The 23,848-nt window shown below is 43.5% G+C and overlaps 1 protein-coding gene across 1 annotated transcript in view; it reads right to left on the reverse strand.

Moving 5' to 3' along the window:
• The window catches only part of LOC122806764 (sorting nexin-1-like), a 1,692,021-nt gene that overhangs the window by 1,281,398 nt on the left and 386,775 nt on the right, over positions 1-23,848 (reverse strand). The window contains exon 5 of the mRNA XM_044077461.1: positions 1,448-1,491. Within this exon, the coding sequence (XP_043933396.1) occupies positions 1,448-1,491 (44 nt within the window). The remainder of the gene's footprint in view (positions 1-1,447; positions 1,492-23,848) is intronic.

Below are 23,848 nucleotides of genomic sequence, written 5' to 3' on the forward strand. Positions count from 1 at the left end.
AAATAGTACTTTAATTCCTTTTTGTGTAACATTAGCTTAAACTACAAATAAAAAAAAAACATTAAAAAAATGTGCATGATGATTTGGCAGAGAAATCAACATGTCCATGATAAATCAAGTACTACCCATAGGAAAAGTCTATCTGCAAAATGAAACAAAAAGGACAGAAATCCTTCCAACTGTAGCTACTAAAAATAAAGGTGACAGCCACTATGCTCAATGTCATTAAGCAGGAAAATTATCACACACAAAGGCAGAAAAAGTATCCCAACCCCTACAGCCACACACAGTAGTGCCCTTAAAACAGGACGGTGTATATACACATAAAAGAAACAGCACACCAAGCGTTTGTAAGCATTCATAAATTTCTGACTCATGTTAAAAAGGTAACAGCAAATGGACTTATCAATGTACTATGTAAGTGATGGCTGCATGATCAATTCACCAGAAATCAGTCTACAGAAAACAGGACAGACAGACCAGGAAAGAAGTTTCAGAATACAATGACCATCTATAAAAAAATTTAATAATGCCACTGTATAATAAGAAACACATGCCTGGGCACTGGTAATGCAGATACACAAGCAGCTGGCTCTGACTACTCAGCCTTAGACATGGATAAAAAGCCTGCAATAACACGAGAAAGAGAGTTACTGCTACTGAATCTTTGCAGCTGTAGTTAGTAACTACTCAATTCAATTATGCTGTTAAAACATTTAAACCTTGCCCTGATTACTTGCACATTTTTGGCCAAAGTACATGCTTCAGCTTTGGACTTGGTTTTATTTTTCAACACTGTTTAATTTTGCTTCTATCCCAGGTCAAAACTGAGAAAGGTCAATGGGCCACTTCACTTACCCAGTTAACAAATGCAAACAGACAAATAAGATATACTTTTTTTCAAATTTTAAGTACCTCTAGAATACACATACTTCTTCCTTCTATCCAGACTGTTGCTTTTCACACGGTTATACAATTACTGTAAAAAATATTCTGCTCATACCATGTCTACCTACCTAAAATAACTTGTACTACACAAAATTACATTTTTCCTGCTGTACTATGTTTGCTATCACTACCTACTGACAAATCAGCTGCACAATGGGACATTTTCTGTTCAAAAACAAGAAAAGGATGAAATATTTTGCTTTTCTTACATGCTGCAGCTGAACATTTTTATGCTGCTTTAACAGTGCAGTGTAAAACAGTATGTGACAATAACACACACACTCAAAACAGCCATGATATATAATAAGCTGCAACTTACTAGTGAGACCACTGCTGTAAGCAAAAGTACTGATGGACCAGCTGAAGCTAAACTTAAGCTGTATTTTACTAAGGAAGCAAACATATGAAACTTATGAACGAGTCTCAATCCACATATTATAACCATTAGAGCCATACTGGTCCTATTGGTCACATTACATTAGAATCATGATGGTCCTACCTGTGTTGAGACTGTGTAAACCACATATGCATTCATGCCATCACCTACAAAGATAAATAAAAGTACATAAAAAGTCTGAATAAAACTTACAAATTTAGATGAATAGAATACAGCAGCCCTACATACTAAACAAACAGTTTCCACATTTACTACTTTGGCTACTGGAATATCAGAATAGATTCCAGCTTGACCTCATTAGCACTTTTTACTGCAGAACTGCACAGTGTGCAATTGAGAACGCCCCTCTGTTAAGTCTAGAAATGGTACATACTAGCCTTAAATGTGACTACTGAATATACCTAATTATGTAGACATCTGGCATATTACTGAATCACTGTTTAGCTTGTGTTTACTGTACATGAAAATTAGACACTTCAAAAAAGTTATCAAACATAAAAACAAAAATAAAATCCAAAAACCTAAACCAATAATGACTTACGTGCTTTATAAAACAAAAGATAATGAAACAAGACTAAACAGTGATCCAAAGGAAACACACCGCCAGCAGCAAAAAACGACCAAAACTCAAAAGCAAAGCTGCTATAGAGCCAATAACAAGTCCATCTGATCCCAAAGGGAATGATTTTATTGAACAAACACAGCTAAAAAATAAGTGATAAGCGCTTTCGTCACCAGGACTTTAACGGATCTGATAATGCTTCATACATAAGCATTTTAAATACTAAAAGAACACATCATGTGACTGAAACAATTATCAATGTACATTAATTAAAATGCCTTTCTAAAAAATGTAAATAAAAAATACAAAATACTGTGACACATAGATACAACTGACGTAGAATAAAAAAGCACGTGAAGACTAAACAGTGCTCAGATAACACAAACTATTTAAAAATCAAGTAAGCATCTTCATTCACTAACTCCTGATGTCAGACAGGAATTTAGTCACAAGAAGTTAGCTTAAATAATGACATTTAAAGTCACACAATAAAGTATGATCAAAAATTCAAATTCAACACAAAATAATTTCAACAAGTACTGTTCCTAAAGAAAAAAATACAAAGTGTGAAACTAAAGTTAATGAACTAGAAATTTAAAAAGCCTAAACCACACATTTCTTCACATGCCTGCGCAACATGTTGCTATTTGTTTTCAGCTGGGACTGCTTCAAGAAATTCTTTACACTATGATGCAGTTCCTTTTCAAGATTCCCATCATAAAAAGCACTACACCTTTAACGCTAAGCCATATAAACAGAGTTATACCACATGCACAATGATCTATGATACTCAGATGTTCTCCCTGTGGTAATGTCTAAAAAACATAGTACAATGCTTAATAACCCTAGTAAATCTGGCAAGTTTGTTATAACACAAGAGGAAATATCTCTTTTCTTTTGACTCCAAGGCATTTTCTCCCTTACTTCTGCCAAATAAGTTGTTAAACTTGCTACCTTTCTTGATGCAAAAAGAGGTCTATCATCTACAGCTTCGTAAACAGTTTGACTGTTTAACAGCATCTTCCACCTGTTACTTTCTGCACCTGAACTACCACCATCAATCCTTCAGTGTCCATGCCTCCTCTATGAAACGCCTATATTTACTCTTGCCCATGAGAGCAACCCCCTTGGCGACTCTTCTCAATCCAAAATCAGTACCGACAAGGAAAAAATGTGCCTCTGCATGCTAGTTTACCCTTGTCTGTTTGCAAGGTTCTCCGGTTCAATCCTCAGCTGGGGTGCCTTCTGTGTGGAGTCCGCATGTCCTCCCTGTGGTCGCGTGGGTTTCCTCCGGGTGCTCCGGTTTCCTCCCACATCCCAAAGACATGCTGTAGATGGATTGGACATACTAAATTGGCCATAGGCATGAGTGTGTGCATGTGTGTGTGCCTTCTGTGGAAGGTTGGGCGCCAAGGCTGGCAACTCAACACCGTAAATCTCCACTGCCAATCATGAGCGGACAGTGATCCAATGTGGCGACCCCTAACCGGGAAAAGCTGAAAGAAGCAGTAGTAGTAGTAATGTGAATTACCAGAGAGGACAGCATGCATCTCTGGATATTGTTAAAAGTTTAGAAACTATGCTGTCAATTTTAGGGCTTGTAGATCTGGTAGAGGCAGCCCTTATGGGTGGACTCAGAAGATCCTGACTGGGATCAGGATCTTGCACCCAGGGCAGTAGCAAAATCAGGCCAAAGAAAGGCAACCAAACCTGGTGGGGCCAAAACTGAACAATGAGATTCATCTTTGTCTTGCACCTTGTGGCTTTCCGAATGAATTTTGTCAGGAGGGGTATTGGTGGCAATGCGTAGATGAGACCTTGGAGGAAATTGTACACTACAGCATCTCTGTGACTGGCACTATAAGATGAGGCCAAAGCAACTCAGCATTTGTTTAGATAAGCGGCAAAGAGGTTGGAGCAAAGGTGGCCTCAATGGCTTACCATCTTCATTGCCACTGTCTGGTTGACAGGCCAATCATGGGGCAATAGGATTGACCTGCTCAATTTCTCAAATAGTACATCTGTCATCCCGGATCTATTCATCACTATCAGAAAATTACTATCATGGATTTTTGGCAAACAGGGTAGGATCGCGCTTCCCCCTTGCTTGTTGATGTACCATACCACTGACATAGTCCCTCTAGCTATCACATCCCTGGGTAGATGCTCCTGAAAAACCTTCAATGCAATGTCGATTGCTTTCATCTCCAAACCACTGATGTGAAGATTTGCCTCTACAAGCGACACAGTACCTTGAACCAATCTTCCCCTTGAAAATATCCCCCTCCCAACAAGCATCCATGGTTACTGTGCCCTGGGGAGCTGGTGGACAAAGGGGTCTCCCCTGTGTAACGGATGGAGATGTTATCCACCACTTTACATGTTCTTGGCAGACTGGAGTGACACGAGCTTTGGCATGAAGCGTCTGAAGACTCTGACCACTGGACGGAGTCCACTGTAACACTTATGGGCTCTCGCTAGTGAAATTTAAGTGACAGTAGAGGGTATCAGACCTAACAAATGGAGAATTAATCTTGCTTGGGGATGAGGATGCCAAATTCCCTGTGAAGCCACAAGTCTTAAAAGTGCACTCTTGCCTCTGGGAGTTTGGCAATTTGTGGAAATGTGTTACTATGATGACCTATAAATTCTACCTGCTGAGTGGTTAAGAGTTAGCTCTTCGCATGATTCACAGTGATCCCCAAGAGGTTTGCAAGACAGTAGTAGTACTTTTTGTAGCAGTAAATCCCCGAAGTAGCTGGTAGAAGCCAATCGCCTAGATATGGGAAGATCTGGATCCACTGCAGTCGGAGATGAGCTGCTACCACCCATCATGATCTTAGTGAACCCCCATGGGGGTGCTGGGGTGAGACCAAATGGCAATGCTCTGAACTAAAAATGATTGTCTAACTTCCAGAAACTGAGAAATCTCCTGGATTGCCTCTGAATCTTTATATGATAGTAGGTGTCCTGGAGATCTATAGAGCATATCCAATCATCCTCCCACAACAGAGGTGATATGGACTGTAAAATGACCATCCGGGACTTTGCCTCTCAAACTGAGTTGGCTGAGGTCGAAAACTAGCCTGAGGTTCAGTTGTCTTTGAACTAAAAAGAACCTGGAATAGACTCCAAATTCTACATGGTCTGCGTGGACCTGATGGATGACTTTTCTAGCAACTCAAACTTCTGTTGCTGCAGATTCTAACTGATCAGGTTGAATGTTGGGAATTTAATCTCTTCTTTGGTGGATACAAAAAGGGAATGGTATAGCCTCTCGTGATTATCCTCAACACCCAAGAATCTCAGGCCCAAACAGAAGCGATGGCTCTGAGAACCTTTGAGTAGACTCCACCACCGGGAACTCACCAATGCTTCAGCTCTTAGCCTCATTTTGATCAGACAGTATCAGAGTTGAGAAAGTTCCATAGTCGATGCTGAAGTTGCTTGAAATGTTAGATCCCACTGAGGTGCAGCGGAATGGTTTGGACCCGTGGGAACTGGTTCCAAAAATTGAACTGGTACTCACACCAGGACTTCCCTTTCAGGACGGCACCAGGATGACTCCCAGTTGGATTTGTGTCCTCAAAAATTCCATCACTTGGTTGACTTCCATTTCTGTGAGACTTCTGGTGGATCGGACCTACCTCAATGATGATGCTACTGATGAGCACCAAGAAGAATGTTTGTCTTAACAGATCAGTGAATGCAGCCAAGGGCTCACAGCCTACAGATAAAAAGCAGCTGGAAGGGAAGGAATTCAGGCCCAACTAACTGGATCCAACTGCCTTGAAGTGTTTGGTATATGACCTGACAGACTGGTTGGATCAGGGAACCTTTTTATTGACTTGTCAAGCCTTTTCTCTAATTTTTTCTTCAGCCCTTTTTTCTAAAGACTATTCCTTCTCTCTGTGTTTTACTTTAGTGTTATCCTTTTCTTTCTCCTTTCTCTTCTCAGATGGAGGTCTTGACTCTGAAGACAGTTGGTGAAGAAGCCCCTGTCTGTAGAGGAAGCAAGCCTTAGTTCTTCCCTCATACTTTGTACAGTTACAGAGCTAAAAGCAGCACAAATATAATTTTGCCTTGTAGATGAGCAGCACCTAAACAATAAACCCAGATGGAATAAGGATCTTGAGGAGAAATCGTGTGTCCACTGGCTGAACACTTTAAATCCTGATGTTTTATCAAACATCAGAATACTATCAGAAAAACTCTGCATACCACAAAAATTTAAACCACATTTAAGGAAGAACTATCCAATTGCCCTATTGCTAATAAATATGTACACACATGCCCGTGTGTACTATATTATCATGACTAAATTTATAACCTAACTATAGAACTATCTAAAAAACACGCATTATAAATAGGAAAATACAACAGAAAATAAATCCTTAGACTACTGGAATCTAAAGATAACACTACACTATACTAATGCTACAATAAAATATTAAGAAAACTTTCACTTATCTTAGACTGCAAGAGCTCCTGGATAACATGTCTAACATGTCTGGATATAATAGGCAGCAAACGAATACTAAGGTAGTTTAGGTAGAAGGATGGAACTGTGGGTAGTGGAGGAACCATAACCTCAGATCCAAAGCTCTGGAAGAAGGTGCAGAGGTTAGATCCCAATAGATACAACAACCCACAAGTTGAACTGGATGAAAAGCAGACATCAGATCCCTCTAAGGGACTTCTCTAAGGCAAACGTACTTCAAACTGTATAAGACCTATGCAGAATTTCCAACAATCTCTGGCCAACAGACCTAACTGAAAAAGCTGTCACATTCACCTACAATTTTTATCCGCATCTAAAAACCTTCATAGAAAAGCCTGTACCTGTCCACCCTAATTACAATGGTAAAGTCAGGAATAAACGCTTGAAGGCATCTTTGCAGAGGCACTAGAGGTGAGAGGTGAATAAGCCAATTTTCTTTGGCTCTGTGGTGGTCGTTCTTATAAATTCAGGAATAAACCTCTCTGGCAGAAATCCTGTATTAAACTGTACAATGAAAAGAAAATAAAGTTATAAGAACTCCCCCATCCTTCTACCTAAAGACCACTCTAAGTCATGCCACAGAGGAACTTACGACCACTACTATACAATGTAAGACAGAATACAAACTTAAGGTCATCACAGATAACAAAGGAAACAACTAATCTTTCTTCAGTTATATCAGGAAATTAAGGAGTAATGTTCAACAATGCACTAAGCTTATCCCAAAAATGTTACACATTCCAATCTAAAGGATATAGTCAACATATTAGAAGACAAATTTACTGCTAACTTTACCCCACCTACCAACACTGTTGCACCCAATATCCCCAAACATTTAGTTTCCACAGAAATCACCTTGTAACAAACCTTCATACATCTCTCAAAGCCTAAACAATGTTGCTATTGGCTCAGAAATACTAGGATACATCCTCGTCAGTGCCAAGTATGCTGCATCAGAGCTCTACTTAAACTGTTCAGTGTCGGTCTACCCACAAAGTTTGTCCCTGGAGCCTAGAAACAGAAAAGACTACTTGTATAAAATCTTACCATAACCATAGAGGTCCCTCCTCTTCCATGTTGCAGTATTCTTACTGTGGGATCCTTCGCTTCAGGCGACCCGAGTGTCGGCTCCTATGCAAAAGCTTAAGCCAGGTTGCTGCTGCATGGAACATCACATGCAGGACCTTAAATGTGATGTCTTCACACACAGACCTCAGAACTGCCTTGCTCAGTTGGACAATAGTGTAAATAGTGCCAAATGATGCAGTCTTGACAGGTTAAATGTAATGAATGGGGACAGGTGAGTGGGAAGGAATACTGCAACAAGGAAGAGAAGGACATCTATAGTTATGGTAAGATTTTACACAACTATTCTATGTCCTCCTATTCCCAGGTTGCAGTATTCTTACTGTGGGAGAGTGCCACAGCTCAAGTAGGAGGAAGGGTGGTGGAAGTTGTTGCAGATTCCAGGAATCCCTGCAGGACTGTCCTTGCAAATCCTGCTCTGGTGATATGGTCCTATTTGCAATGTTTGGTGAAGGAATGCATGGAGGACCACGTGGCTGCCTCAAGAATAGCAGTTGTGTCCAGGCCTTTGAGAAAGGCCCCAGAAGAAGCCACAGGTGTTGTACAGTACGCCCTAAACCCATGAGGTAATTGCTTTCCATGGTAGGAGTAGCAGACAGCGATACTTTTACTTATCCAGCAGGAGATGCTTTGTTTGGACTCTCCGATAGCTTTGGTTTTGTCCAAATAGACCCTTAATTGCCTCCAGACATCAACGGAGTGGAGTATTCTTTCACTGTTATTCTTTGGGGAAGGAAAGAAGGTGGGTAAGTGAATAGACTGAGTGACAGCTCATTGACCACTTTGGGCATGAAGGAGGGATCTGGATCCACTGCAGTCGGAGACGAGCTGCTACCACCCATCATGATCTTAGTGAACCCCCATGGGGGTGCTGGGGTGAGACCAAATGGCAATGCTCTGAACTAAAAATGATTGTCTAACTTCCAGAAACTGAGAAATCTCCTGGATTGCCTCTGAATCTTTATATGATAGTAGGTGTCCTGGAGATCTATAGAGCATATCCAATCATCCTCCCACAACAGAGGTGATATGGACTGTAAAATGACCATCCGGGACTTTGTCTCTCAAACTGAGTTGGCTGAGGTCGAAAACTAGCCTGAGGTTCAGTTGTCTTTGAACTAAAAAGAACCTGGAATAGACTCCAAATTCTACATGGTCTGCGTGGACCTGATGGATGACTTTTCTAGCAACTCAAACTTCTGTTGCTGCAGATTCTAACTGATCAGGTTGAATGTTGGGAATTTAATCTCTTCTTTGGTGGATACAAAAAGGGAATGGTATAGCCTCTCGTGATTATCCTCAACACCCAAGAATCTCAGGCCCAAACAGAAGCGATGGCTCTGAGAACCTTTGAGTAGACTCCACCACCGGGAACTCACCAATGCTTCAGCTCTTAGCCTCATTTTGATCAGACAGTATCAGAGTTGAGAAAGTTCCATAGTCGATACTGAAGTTGCTTGAAATGTTAGATCCCACTGAGGTGCAGCGGAATGGTTTGGACCCGTGGGAACTGGTTCCAAAAATTGAACTGGTACTCACACCAGGACTTTCCTTTCAGGACGGCACCAGGATGACTCCCAGTTGGATTTGTGTCCTCAAAAATTCCATCACTTGGTTGACTTCCATTTCTGTGAGATTTCTGGTGGATCGGACCTACCTCAATGATGATGCTACTGATGAGCACCAAGAAGAATGTTTGTCTTAACAGATCAGTGAATGCAGCCAAGGGCTCACAGCCTACAGATAAAAAGCAGCTGGAAGGGAAGGAATTCAGGCCCAACTAACTGGATCCAACTGCCTTGAAGTGTTTGGTATATGACCTGACAGACTGGTTGGATCAGGGAACCTTTTTATTGACTTGTCAAGCCTTTTCTCTAATTTTTTCTTCAGCCCTTTTTTCTAAAGACTATTCCTTCTCTCTGTGTTTTACTTAGTGTTATCCTTTTCTTTCTCCTTTCTCTTCTCAAACAGATGGAGGTCTTGACTCTGAAGACAGTTGGTGAAGAAGCCCCTGTCTGTAGAGGAAGCAAGCCTTAGTTCTTCCCTCATACTGGGTCACCCAATCTTTGTGAAAGTTTGTGTAGAGTGGGAATGCCATTAGTGCTTGTAATTCTAAACCACTTCTGGCTGAGGTAAGGGCTACTAGTAGGACAGTTTTCCAAGTGCACATCGGCAGATCGGAAGAGCTAGCTGGCTCAATGGGAGAAACGGTGAGAGTTTTTCTAGTATGTGGTTTAAGTCCCAAGGTGGAGGAATAGGTTTCTTTGGTGGCCTAATGTTAAGAACCTCTTTTAGGAATAGTTTGACATCCAATCTGGAAAGCAGAAGTGGGTCCAGAGGTAAGCTGGCAGAAGTGGACCTTCACTGATGAATATGGCACGTCTGACTTTATGAGCTCACACACATAGGGTAAGACTAGAGGAACGCCCGCTTGGAAGGGGTCCCTATGCCTTTGGAGACACCATTTGGAGAACCTTTTCCATTTGGAAACATAGGACCTCCTGGTATTGGGTTTCTTGGTCTCCTGCAGGATAGGCCGCACGTCCTCAATGTAGCAGTGTCTGAAGGGGATCAGAAGTTTATCACCCAGAGGGTTAAGCAGAGCATCGCCAGGTGTGGGTAATCCTTCTTGGTTCTTGTATCTGACGAAAGCACTAATTTTCATCAAAGTTTGCATCCTGGGATTCTACACACTGCTGTGCTGCTTGTTTATGTTTTACTAGTTTTGGTTGCTGATTTTTGTGGCTCAAGACTTGTAGGGGTCCATGTTGCATGAGAAGGAGAAAGGCCTGCATGGCTAGGTGGACTGCAGTCATCTCCCTTATGTTGATGTACTTTTTTCTGGAAGAAGGGCTCCCACAGGGCCTGCACCTTGAGGCAGTTCATAGTTGCTCCTGCTCTCCAGCCTAGATCAGAGGCATCTGTGTGTAGGAATTGTATAGGTGTGGTGGGCTGCAGGGATAGGCCTGGGTTTGTTGCACTTGCTGGATCCACCACCTCAGTTCCGTTTTCAGGCATGGTAAAATGGTACCTGAAAGCCAAGGGGGGTGGCCGTGTTGTACATTTTTCAGGTATCACTGGAACTTCCTCATGTGCAGCCTGGCAAGAGGCAGCATAGGAATTGGGGCTGCCATGAGGCCCAGGAAGCACATGAACTGCCTGGGTGATGGGTGGTTGACCCGGAGGAGGTCCTGGAAGTGGTGGACTAGGGAGGATACCTTTGTCCTGAGGGAGGGAGGCCTTCATCAAGTTGGTTCTTATTCTGCAGCCCAGGAAACTTTTGTCCTGTGCTGGGAGAGACAGGGATGATTTTGCAAGGTTGAGGGTGAATCCCAACTTCTGGAGCAGGGACATGGGAGAAGAAAAAATTATTTCTGAGGGTGAATTCCCCTTCTGCGAGGATGAGGATGTTGTCTAGATAGGGGTAGATTTGAATGCCCTTTGTTCTGCAGTAGCTAGGTACTTTGTGAAGACTCTTGGTGCAGTGGATAAGCCAAAGGGCAAGACAGTAAATTGAAAGTCTGAAGAGGTTCCAGCAAAACAGAGATACTTCCTGTGGTTTGGGTGGATTGGGATGTGGAGGTATGCCTCCTTCAGTTCCAAAGTGGTCATGAAAGTTTTGGGTGGCAATAGTGTAAGAAGGTTTTGAAGAGTATTTATTCTGAAGGAAGGGACCTTTAGAAAGAGACTTAGGAAGGATAGATCTAGGGTGGGCCTCCAAGGCCCATCCTTTTTTGGCACCAGAAATAACCTGGAGTAAAACCCTCTCTTTTTTTAACCTGGGGGGATGGTTTCTATGGTCCCCTGGGCAAGAAGGTCTTTGATAACCCGAGGGATTACGTGAAGTTGGTTCTTGGGAGGAAAGGGGATGTCCAGTGGTATGTTTTTTTCCTGCCATTACATGAAGTATCCTTTTCTCACTATTGCCAGGACCCAGTGGTCTGAAGTGCCCTTTTTCCCAGACGGGAAGACGGTGAGAGATGCGGAATGAGAGGGGAAGGTGGCTAAGGCAGTCACGCATTATTGTTCCGGTCTTGAAAGGGCTGCCTGCTGGAAGGTTGAGAGGGGGCTGCCCTTGGGGGGGGTCTTTTTGGACCCTTTTCCGTGTCTGAAGTGGCAGAGGAGGTTGGAGCAGGGGCTCTCCTGACAAAATAAGTTTTTGCAGGGTAATTCCTGTAAAATGTAGGAACTGAAGAGATCAGTAAGTGTTTTAGGTCCTGGAGCTCCTTACTTTTTTTTTTGGAAGCTTTTAAACAGATCAGCAGACTGTTTGCCAAACAGGAATTTGTTGTCCAGTGGCGAGTCCAATATCTTGGTTTTAAAATCTTCAGGCAGGGGCTGTAGCCTAAGCCAGGAGTATCAGCACAGAAGTTGATGCGGCAGATCTTGAGGAGGCCATAGCTGCAATTTATCAAGTGTCTGGCAACCTGAGATGCCAGAGACGGCTTAGATGCTACCTGTGATTTGTTGGGGGAGTCAGGCAAGGAGGAGAGTAAGGAGGAAGCCTGGGAAACCAAATCTAGGCATATTTGATCATGTGGGTCTAGTAATTGAGTACCCTAAAGGCTAGTGTGGAAGAGGTACGCATCTTTTTCCCCAGCCTGTCCATAACCTTGCTGTCCTTGTCTGATGGTGAGAGAGAAAGAATGTATGATTTTGGACCGTTTGTCAGGGGCCACTGCAATAACTGCAGGATTTATTAGGAATTTGTGTTCATTTGGGACCTTATACAAGTGGTAAGGTCTCTTGGGAGCTGGTAGTTGTGATTCTGGTGTCTTGGTAGCCGATTCAAAAGCATCCAGGTAGGCTGGAATCATAGGATGGATAGCGGAGGGGGGAGGGGGGATTCCACTTGGAGTAACTCATACCTTTTTTGGACTTCTGTCATTTGAGCAGCATCCCACTTGAAGTACTCCCTTCATTTTAGTAATCATTTCCCCACAGGTAATGTCCTTGGGGGGGGGGGGGGATCTCCAAGTCCTCATCTGGGGAGAAACAGTCCAAAGGGAAAGCTATCCCAACAAATTCCAACACGTGAGAGATGCAACCATATAGCCAAACTGGACGCTAAGCTCTCTCAACTCAGTACTGGCGTAACCAGTCAGGAGGAGAAGGAAACCACACTCACTACAATTCCAGTCTCACACAGACCTACCATGACAGCAAACCAAATGCAAACACACAAAAACATACTCGGAGGCTCTAAATAAAAATCTGCCTAAGCAACAGAGACCTCCAAAGCAGACACCCAAGCAACCTCTACCCCAAAACAAAACACGTGCAACACAGCTCACAAAGCCAGTATGCCGAACAGTCACAGCCCTTAAGGCTAAACAACACACCTGATACACTTGTAATAGGTGACTATCGTCAGGAACACTGACGTCCCGCTCACCAGGCTGAACAATGAGAAGGTCATGGTGAGCTGCCGGTCGGGCGCTAGGATCCGCCACATAACACAAGCACTCAGGTCACTCCAAGGCAAGTACAAATATGACTCGGTCATTGTCCATGCTGGTGTGAATGACTTGAGACGTACCTCCCTAGACTACAAGAAAAGAGACAGAGGAGCTCTCTGAGCATGTAGCCCAGGCCAGTATGACCCTGACCTTGAGTAGCATCTTACCCTCACCAAGAATGATGTCAGAATATGAAGACAAGATGATCAATTTCAACAACTGGCTTAAGTATTGGTGTCATTCAAAGGGGATCCAATGCCTATCAGCCTGGGATGATATGCTCGACAAGTAACGATGCTTCGCTAGGGACGGCTTGCACCTGTCACCCCTGGGCTTTCGGATATTGGCAAAGGCTCTTGCCACCCCCATAGTGCCTTTTTTAGGCAAGGCTCAAAAGACAAACCCACATCCATAGGTATCACAACGGATAAGAAACTAAGAGTAATGCTACTCAGTGCCAGAAGTCTAAACCTCAAGATGCACGCATTCAAAACTCTCCTTAGCATGGAGAACATTGATATCTGTGCAGTAACAGAAACCTGGTTCAAGGCTCCCGAGAGCACCCCAGCACTACCAGGTTACACCTCATACCATGTTTTTCGGCCCCAAAACTTGGAATGAACCACAAAAGGAGGGGGAGTATCAATATTCGTCAAAGATACCCACACCTCCAGGTTGGTGGCACAGCACGAAGCATCAGGGACTATCCATGTGCAACTAAAAGTGGGTAAAACTGCCTTCCAGTTTATAGCCTGCTACAGACCACCCTCCCAAACCCAGGAACCCCACTCGGCCTTCCTGAGAACACTGGAAAATATGAAAGTCTCTCCAAACACCATTATATTGGGCGACTTCAACTACCCAAACATAGACTGGGAGCATTACTCTAGCTCCAACACCCTAGCCCAAAGGTTCCTAGAATTTATAAACTCAAATGCTATGGAACAGCTTGTTACCACTCCCACAAGAGGGGAAAACATACTGGACCTGATCATCACCAACATAGGGACTCTATGCTCCAGACAAGAAGTGTATCCCTCACTGGTAAGATCAGACCATAAACTAATCTCACTAGATATTCACATCCCGACCCCAGCCCCTGCCCAGAAAACCACAGTGAAAAACTTCTCTAAAGCAAATTTCACACTCCTCAAAGTCGAGGTGGAATCCTTCAAAGCCCCCGGGCCTGTGGAAAATACGGCCCAGACCGCAGAATCCTTTATAAACGCATTCTATGAACACCTTCAGGAATGCATGGATCATGCAATCCCAAACAAAACCAAGACTCAATCCTCCAAAGGCAGGCGTCCTTGTCTGGTGGACCCCAGCCATAAACAAACTATACAATAGAAGGAGGAAGCTACTACATGATAGAGCAAAATCCCAAAAAGGGAAGGCATCTCTGATCAGTATTAGCAAAAAACTACGGGCACTCATAAAATAGTCTAAGGCCAGCTTCCAGAGAAAAACTGCGCAGGACACTAAGGATAATCACAAGGCTTTCTTTAGTTATGTTAGGAACCTGGGTGGGAATTCCCAGATATGCTCAGAATTAGTCCAAAATGACAAAAAATACACCGAACCCACAGACATTGCCAACATCCTAGCTGACAGGTTCAGCGCAAACATCCCCCCCCCTTCCCCACCAAAAGGGCAAATATCTATCCCAGCAGAGTGCACCCCCCCTGACATCTCAGATGCTCAGGTAAGAGCCGCCCTCTCCAAAGCAAAAAACACAGCATCAATGGGACCAGACGGTGTCCCGGGCTGCGTCCTACATGAACTCCAAGAAGAACTAAACCCAAACATAAAACTAATGTTCAATCTCAGCCTTACTACAGGATATGTACCCAAAGAGTGGCGTACAGCAAACAGTGGTCCCTCTCCATAAAGGTGGTGCCTCAACAGATCCTGGAAACTATCGCCCCATAAGCCTGACTAGCTTGGTCTGCAAAGCTATGGAAAGGATCATCATGGACCTCATAAACAAAGACATTGGGGACCTACAGACACTGGATCCTACCCAGTTCGGCTTTAAGGGCCTCTGCCTCTTAAACCTGGTCGATTTCTTTGAAACAGTCACCAAGGACATTGACGAGGGGAAGGTGGTCCACACAGCCTACCTGGACCTTGCAAAAGCCTTCGATACAATAACCTACTCTGGCATTATAGATAAGCTCACCAGCTTAAATATAAACCCCTATGTCACTAGATGGGTTGCAAACTGGCTCAAGGACAGAACCCACATGGTTAGAATTGCTGGAGCCATGTCAGACTCCAAACCAGTTACAAGTGGCATCCCACAAGGCTCAGTCCTGGGACCTCTCTTGTTCGGTATATATTTCTCTGAGGTACAGGCCAACACGGAAGGACTGTGGCTGACCAAGTTCGCAGATGACTGCAAACTGGGCACCATAATAGACTCTCCAGCCGACACAAGCATCCTACAAAAGGGCATCATAGAAACAGACAACTGGTGTCAGAGCCATGGCCTCAAGCTAAACGCCAAAAAGTGTACAGTCATCCCCTTCAGCAAAAACAAAGTCCCCACAAATTACCACATAGATGGTAATCCATTAAGTACAGAAGTAATTAGGGACCTGGGGACCCAAGTTGATAGCAATCTCTCATTCGACAACCACGTGGCCAAAGTGGTTAGAAAATCATTTTATATAGCTCACCTAATCATGAAGGGATTCACATCTAGATCAGGGGAGGTCATGGTGCCTCTTTACTCATCCCTCATCAGGCCCATAATTGAGTACAATGCCCCTTTTGGGATGTACCTTACCAGACACCTGCAGCAACTGGAAAGACCCCAAAAGTACCTCACCAAGAGGATCAAAGGGCTCAAACAGATGCCATATGCTGCCTGGTTAAAGAAACTCCAGCTCTACTCAGTGGCATACCGCCTGCTCAGAGGCGATCTGTGCCTGACGTATAAAGCCATGTCCAACCCGGAATTAATGGACATGCAGCAACTCAGAAAATCCAAATCCCATCGAGCTACGCACTTGAGAGACTCGAACCTCAGCACTGAGATAAATAGGACATGCTGGAGGTACAGATTCATAACCCAGAGGCTCCCTTCACTCGAATAAAATCCCAGTCCAGGTTAGGCAGAATCCCTTCATTGACTCTCTTCAAGAGGAATCTTGAAGAGTGGATGGGAGATCGCAGATTTACTCCAGGTATCACTTCTGTGTCATTGTTAGACAGATGCACAGTATACTAACCTCGAAAAAGGGCATAGCAAAATTCATTTTAAAATGGGTGGCGTAAGCCACACACACTCTAGCTAGGCTTGTAAATGCCCTAGGGCAGATAGCCTAGTATGAACCTATGAACGGCGTAGGTGGCAGCAACCAGGCTTAAGCTTTTTCATAGAAGTCGACAATTTGCGTAGGTGGCAGCAACCAGGCTTAAGCTTTTGCATAGGAGTCGACAATTGGGTCGCCTGAGGCGGAGGATCCCACACTAAGAATAATGCAACATGGGAATAGAAGGACATCTGTAATGTCTGCACAAAGGGGTGGCCCCTCTACACACCCAGATAATTATTGGCCCGTTGGCCTTACATGTAAACACATTTATATTTATTTATTTTTAGCATTTATCATAAATAGTCAGTCCTGTTGGATAGGTAGCTACTCAACCACTGTGCTGTGTAGGACATTAGTTTTACATTTCTTGTTTTATTACTTAAGTAATCACTTCTCTGACTTTGAATAAAAGTAATTTACCCAACTTAAGGGAAAACTAATGGCCCAAATGTGTGGAATATTTAACATATTATAAATGTCAATGCTATATTAATTCCAGCACAGGATCGTTAAGTCTCCCAAGTATTTAAAGAAAGCCTTTCAAACAATTTTATTTCTAAAAACAAAATAAATCCCGTTCCAAATCCTCCTCCTTCAAAAAGAAAAAAAATATTGACTGCAAATTATTCTTTGAATTGGATCTTAAGAAGTCTGCAAAGATGCAAGTGCATATCCCAATAAAATCTACAAAAAGAATGATCTGTAGTTAATCTTTTTGAAGGAGAAAGATTTGGAAAAGGATTTTCGTTTTTAGAAATAAAATTAATTTTAGTTGAAAGGCTTGTTCTAAATACCTGGACTATCAACAATCCTGTGTTGGAATTTCAGTCTGTCCTGAGGCAAACTTCCCCCTGTATATAATCCAGGTGGGATTGGAGATACTGTAGTCCCCACCCACGTGTGGCCCATGACTGTTTGCTGCAATAATAACAACGGGAGAATGGTGTTAGTTTAATGTTCATGGTTTAATTGCATTTGACTAGCTATAGTAAAACAATTATTCACTTAAATGTTCTGTGTCAGTTGTGCTGTAGCTGTTTAGCTTATTGTAAATAAATAATGTCACTGTATAATAAATGCATATCTGGCCATTGATATTGTAGATATACAGATATATTGTAAAATGAACGATTACTGTGACTTCTTGCTTGGGTTGTGGACAAAGTGGACGTGGACCAGTCAATCAACCTGGTTAGCTATCAAAACTCCACAACATTAAAGTAGTTTCACAAGTCTGACTTACCTACAACAGTAGATGTTCAAACTCCTGACTGGTGGCATTTTGGGTTACCTGCCAAGGTAACCCAGTACTGGCCAGCTTTCAAAAGCTCAAACTCCCATCCCCTATTTCTTCCTGTGACAGCTGACTGGCTGAGCATATCCTGAGAGGGAAGCATTTAACTGTTAAGGATTTTCTGCTTCCACAAGTAGTTAAAGCACCAGTCATCTACCAAGAATAACTTTGCAGCCAATCACAATACCATATAAAACCAAAATCAACAATAACTGAATAAGAGGTTGAAACCCACCTCAACTACGCACAGTCTGAGGGAGGATGGGTGGATGCTGCCACTACGGCGGGGAGGAATTTGTTTAAGTAGGACTTACGCAACTGTACTATGTTTATCACTCCTGCTGGCTCAGTGGTACTTTAGGGTGAATCCCAAAGCTCACCCTACATGGGAGGTGGAAGGATAAGAATCCAGGAACCCCTGGAGAAAGGTTCTAGCAAAGTCTACTCTGGACCTTGAAAAATAATCCATTTTGTAGCATTTTGTGAATATATGAACAGAAGATCAGGCTGCTGCTTCTAGAATACTCAAGTCTACCCCTTTCCAATATGTCATCAGACAGGATACGGTCCTAGACGAGTAAGCCTTAAACTTGCCTGGAAGAAATTTAACATGGTAAAAGCCAACAAAAAAAAACAGCAGCAGAGGACAACCACCATGAAACAGTTTGCTCATAGACAGGTTGAACATTTTTAGTCCCTGTATAAAAAGCCAAACAGCTGTCCAGCATTCCTGTTCATGCATCTGTTCTGTCAAGGCAGCACCCGAGCTGCCAGTGTACATCCAAGGTATATAGAATCTTTTCTCCCTTGTTTTTTGAAACAGGATAGAGAAAGTACAGTTTTGTACCTACCATAAATGTAGATGTTAGAGTGTATACACTGCTGCAGTCATTACACTTGGGTTATCCTGCCGTCAGGCGGTTCCCCAGTCGGCCTGAGTTCCAAAGTCTTGGTCCGGCGTCGGTTGCTGTCGCCTCCTCCCTGACGTCAGTGCGACAGGGGTATATAAGATGCAGCCAACGCCATTTTCTTCAGTTTTTCTTGCCCCAGATGTCAGGTGCCTCTAAATAGGTAGGCAATTCCAATTGCTAATAAAACATACATAAGAAAAGCAAAAAACAACTTACAGCTACCAGCAAATACTCCCCATAGGTAGTAAGGGTAGAAGACATAGGTACGTACCAGCCAGTAAAAAGGGAAGGAGGGAGGGTAACCTGGACTGCAGCAGTGTATACACTCGAATATCTATATTTATAGTAGGTACAAAAAACTGTACTATGTTCATCGTGTTACACTGCTGCAGTCATTACACTTGGGTAGAATCCCAAAGCTGAGGAAGGGTGGCTGGTTCTATAAGGCATTAGGGGTGGCTATAAGGCCCTGCAGCACTGCAATGGCGAAGCCAGCTCTGGATTTAGAGTATAGAGGCAGATGGTAATGCTTGGTGAAGGTATGTACAGAACTCCCAAGTTGCTGCTTCCAAAATATCCTTGGTAGGTACTCCCCTGAGGTAGGCAGTTGAAGTGGCTGTTGCCCTGATGGAGTGAGATCTAATGCTGCTAGGTACAGGTTTTCCATGGTATGTGTAGCAGAAACGTATACAATGTCCTATCCATTTTGAAATAGTCTGTTTTGAAATGGCTATTCCCTGTGCTCCTGCATCATATGCTACCAATAATTGCTCAGATTTTCTGAAAGCTCTGGTTTTGTCCAAGTAGAAGCGTAACTGCCTGTGAATGCCCAAAGAGTGCAGTAGTCTCTCCCCTTTATTCTGTGGTTTAGGATAAAAAGTTGACAGGTGAATAGTTTGGTTTAGAGCTACACTGGATACCACCTTTGGCATAAAAGTAGGGTTTGTTCTTAAAGTCACCCTGTCCTGGTGGAAAATGAGGAAAGGTTCCACTGACATTAGTGCCTGTAATTCTGAAACTCTTTGTGCTGATGTTATTGCCAGGAGCAGAGCAGTTTTCCAAGAGATATATTTTAATTCTGCTGTTGGCTGGCACAAAAGGAGGTAAAGTTAGCTTCTCCAAAACAAAGTTGAGGTCCCAAGTTGGAGTAGGTGCGCTACGGGGCGGTCTTATGTTTTTAGCCACTCTGAGGTACTGTTTTAACAGAGGATTAGAGAAAATTGGTGGATCCGTGTTGTAATGAGCAGAGATGGCAGAGGCGTGGATCTTGATGGATGAGGAGAGTCCTTTGTCCAGCATCTCAGTTAAGTATTGCAGTATCGGATGAATGTTTTGGACAAGAAGGTCAAGGCTGTGAGCTTGGTTCCAGGCACAGAATCTCTTCCATTTATCCGAATAGGCTTTCCTGGTACTAGGCCTTCTGGCCTCCAGAATGAAATCCATAACAGCTTTGGAGAGAGGCATTGCTTGCTTGACTAAGGAATCTTCCATGCAGCTAGGTTTAAGGTCTTTAACTGGCTGTGTAGTATTTGTTTGTTGTGCTGAGTCAGCAGATGTGGAATTTGAGGCAAAATCCAGGGTGGTTCTTGTGCTAAGCTCCTTAAGATTGGGCACCAGTGCTGGCGTGGCCAGTCTGGTGCAATCAGGATCATCTTTGGTTCTTCATGCCTGGCTTTTATGAGTACTTTTGGCAGGAGAGGTAGTGGTGGGAAAGCGTACACTTGTAGGTTCTCCCAGCTGAATGAGGGGGCATCCACTTTCCATGGTTGTGGATGGTAACTCCTTTTGCAGAAATTTTGTAGCTGGCAGTTTATTGGGGATGCAAACAGATCTATATCCGGGCTCCACCATTTCTGTGTTATCATTCTTAATATTTGTGGATTCAATTCCCATTCGTGGGGATCCATGATGTTTCTGATTAAGTCATCTGCCAGTGTGTTTTTCTCTCCTGGCAGGAATTGTGCTTGCAGGTGAACCTGAAGGTTTATAGCTGTGTTCCACAAGGTCATAGCTTGTCTCCATAGGGGGTATGAGTGACTGCCCCCTTGCTTGTTTATGTACCACATAACTGTGGTGTTGTCTGTCTTTAGTAGTAGTAGTCCTGGATGCAGCAGGTCCTTGAAAGCTATAAGCGCATTTTGTACAGCTAGCATCTCTTTCTGATTGATGTGAAGATGCCTTTGTTCTGCGGGCCACGTGCCCTGAATACATTTGCCTGCCATGTGTGCTCCCCAGGCGTAATCCGATGCATCTGTTGTCAGTGTTTGCCTGGCTGTGGGTTGTATGAAAGGCTGTCCCTTGTTGAGGTGACAAGCTTGAGCCCACCACTGAAACTCCTGTTGAAGGCAAGGGATTAGTGGTATAACAGTTTCCACACTTTGACAGTGTTGAGACCATACATTCTTTAGGTACCATTGTAGTTTCCTCTTATGCAGTCTGGCATATGGAATTAGTAGTATGCGGGATGCCATGTAACCAAAGGCCTACAGAATTTTTCTTGCAGGGAGTTGGGTCTGTTGCCATCAATTGAAAGTATTGAGTCAGTTGTCCTTGTTTGTCTGGCGTGAGATAAGCCATCTGGGCTGTTGTGTTCAAGCTGGCACCCAGCAATATAATCGCTTGTGAGGACACTAGTTTTGATTTATTTTCGTTTACTGTGTACCCCAGGCAACTTAACTTTTTTTTACAAACGCCAGATGCTTTAGAAGAATGTCCTTGCTCTCTGCTTGAATCAGGCAGTCGTCCAGGTACGGATAAATTTGAATTCCTTTCTGTCTGCAAAATGCAATTACTGGTGCCAGGCACTTTGTGAAGACCCTGGGCACAGTAGATAAGCCAAAGGGCAGTGCCGAGAATTGGTAGTGCATTGAACCAGCTATTAATCTGAGGTATCTTCTGCAGTTTTGTCCGATAAGGACATGCAGGTATGCCTCTGATGTCCAAAGTCACGAGCCAAGCTTTCTTGTCCAGCATGGGAAGCTGCTGCTGTAATGTTAACATTTTGAATTTTAGGACATCCAAGTAAGTGTTTAGAGAAGAAAGATCCAGAATGGGCCTCCAGGCTTTGTCCTTTCTGGGTACCAGAAAGAGTCTTGAGTAAAATCCTTGTCCTTGCTCCTGTGATGGTACCTTTTGAATAGCTCTCATATCCATGAGTGCTGTAATTTGTTTTTGAGCCTCTGCCCATTGATTTGGTGGCAGACTTGGCATTCCTTTTAACCTTGGCAGAGTGTGAAAGTGGAACCTGTAACCTTGAAGTACAATGTTGAGAACCCATTTGTCTTTGGTGATCATTTGCCAATTGTGGTAGAAGAGTGCCAGTTTTCCTCCCATGGGGGCTGCCAAGATGGATTTGTTTGGCAGCTGTAGTGGGAAGTCATTGGAGCTGCTTTTTATATGGTTGGGGCCTGTCTTCCCCTTCTTTCTGGCCTGATGCAACCCATTGTCGAGGCCTGTAAGGACCTTGTGTTTGACCTCTACCTCTTAGACGTCTGTATCTTCCCCTTTGAGGTCTGTCTGTAATTGGAAAGGACCAATTCTTAGTTGGCCAGTTTCTGCTAAATCTAGGAGGCTGAACCTGTAAGAAATCTTTCACCGTTTGCATAGATTTTGCCTTATCCTCCATTTTCTTTAAATACCTCTTCTGCCTTAACTCCAAATAACACATCCTGCTGCAGAGGTGCATCCAATAATTTTGCTTTAACATGATCTGGTAACGTATGTTCTTTTAACCAAGCATGTATTCTAATGACAGAGCTTGTAACTGGTGCTCTGCAGGAGGCCTCTGGAGAATCAAAACCACATTGCAAAGTATGCTTTCCCACTTGTTCAGCTGCATGCAATAAATCCTGCATTTCTTTAAAATTAGGAGGATCCGATTCTGGAAGCATTTTTTGTTTTAACTGAGACAGTAAAAATTGCTGATATTTTAGCATGTGAAACTGGCAATTTAAGGCTCTCATTTCTAAAGTTGCAGACGTATATACTTTCATTCCCCATCTGTGTAATGCTCTGGAATCTCTGACAGAGGGAACTGGATTCTTGGCTGATGAGGCCTTAACTCCTTTGGGTCCCTGAGAAATAGTTTCAGGGTCAGCTACAGGGCTTTTATACATAAATTTATGAGAGTCAGGGACTCTGTAGTATCTGTCAAGTTTAACAGGAGCTGGAGGTAAGGAATCGGGATTTAAGCTGGATTCAGTATAAACATCATCCACAATATCTAACACTGGCGGAATAGCAAGGGGTCTGTGTTGAGGTAATAAAAGGAAGTCTCTGAGCCTTTTCCCGGATTCTGAGTAATCCTGGCCTTCCCAGTGGAAATGCTCCCTCATGGTAGGTAGGGTTTCCCTAAAGGAGTAGTCCTCAGGTGGTGAGGCTGATGGAATTGATTCCTCAGCATCAGAATCCTCATAAGGGGGTAAGGAGTATCCTAGGTCTGAGGAAGAATCAGAAGAGATGGACACCTGGTCGGATGAGTCATAGTCTGCATCCTGTCTAGGCCTTTTATCAGGAGGGGAATGGGACCCCCTGATCAGAGTGATCAGGTCTTCGGCCATTTTGAGCATTTGTTTCGTAGGCATGGAGGCCTGTCTTGGAGAATGCTGTATGTTTCTTTGACTTTAAAGGAGGCTTAGACTTAGCTAAGGGTTTAATGCTTAACTGAGTAGGTCTGAAGACACCCTCTGTAACTGTGGGTTGCTCAGCTACTCCGGATCCCTCCGAAAGGTTAGTCTCGGTAGGCTGAAGAACTTGTGCGTCCAAAGGCACAGCCATCTCCACGTGGGAGTCAGAGGCGGCTTGTGGTTCTACAGAAATGGTCATCAGGGGCTGCGAAGGCGCCTCACTGAAAACCGGAGAACCGGCGACTGGCCTAGAAGAGGCTTCGTCGTCGGTTTTGGGCCTTGAATGTCCTTGTCTTTGCGCTTTTTGTGTATTCCGGTCGTCAGAAGTTCCGACGGCATGGTATAATTGAATTTTCTACCAAAATAATGTCGGGCAAAATCAAACAGACGTTTAATAGTGTGCTTATTAAACCTAGCACAAAACCAACAACCAGTGACGTTGTGGTCAGGGCCTAGGAAAGGAATGGAAATCCTTATGAGGTACTGGCTTCCCACAAGAAATACAGTTATTAACTTTTACTGACATCGTTCTGAGGCAAGAAAAAGTTTCCCCAATGGGGTACTTAGCTTTGTAGAAGACTTTGGTTCTGGATTAGGAATGAAAATCTCAGGAGACGGCCGACCGGCATTTGCGAACTTTTGCTTCGGGCACGGTGCTGCAAGAAAGACTGAAGAAAATGGCGTTGGCTGCATCTTATATACCCCTGTCACACTGACGTGAGGGAGGAGGCGACAGCAACAT

This window comes from Protopterus annectens, chromosome 7.part0 (assembly GCF_019279795.1).
Source record: "Protopterus annectens isolate FY-2018-M chromosome 7.part0, PAN1.0, whole genome shotgun sequence".
Classification (NCBI taxonomy): domain Eukaryota; kingdom Metazoa; phylum Chordata; order Ceratodontiformes; family Protopteridae; genus Protopterus; species Protopterus annectens.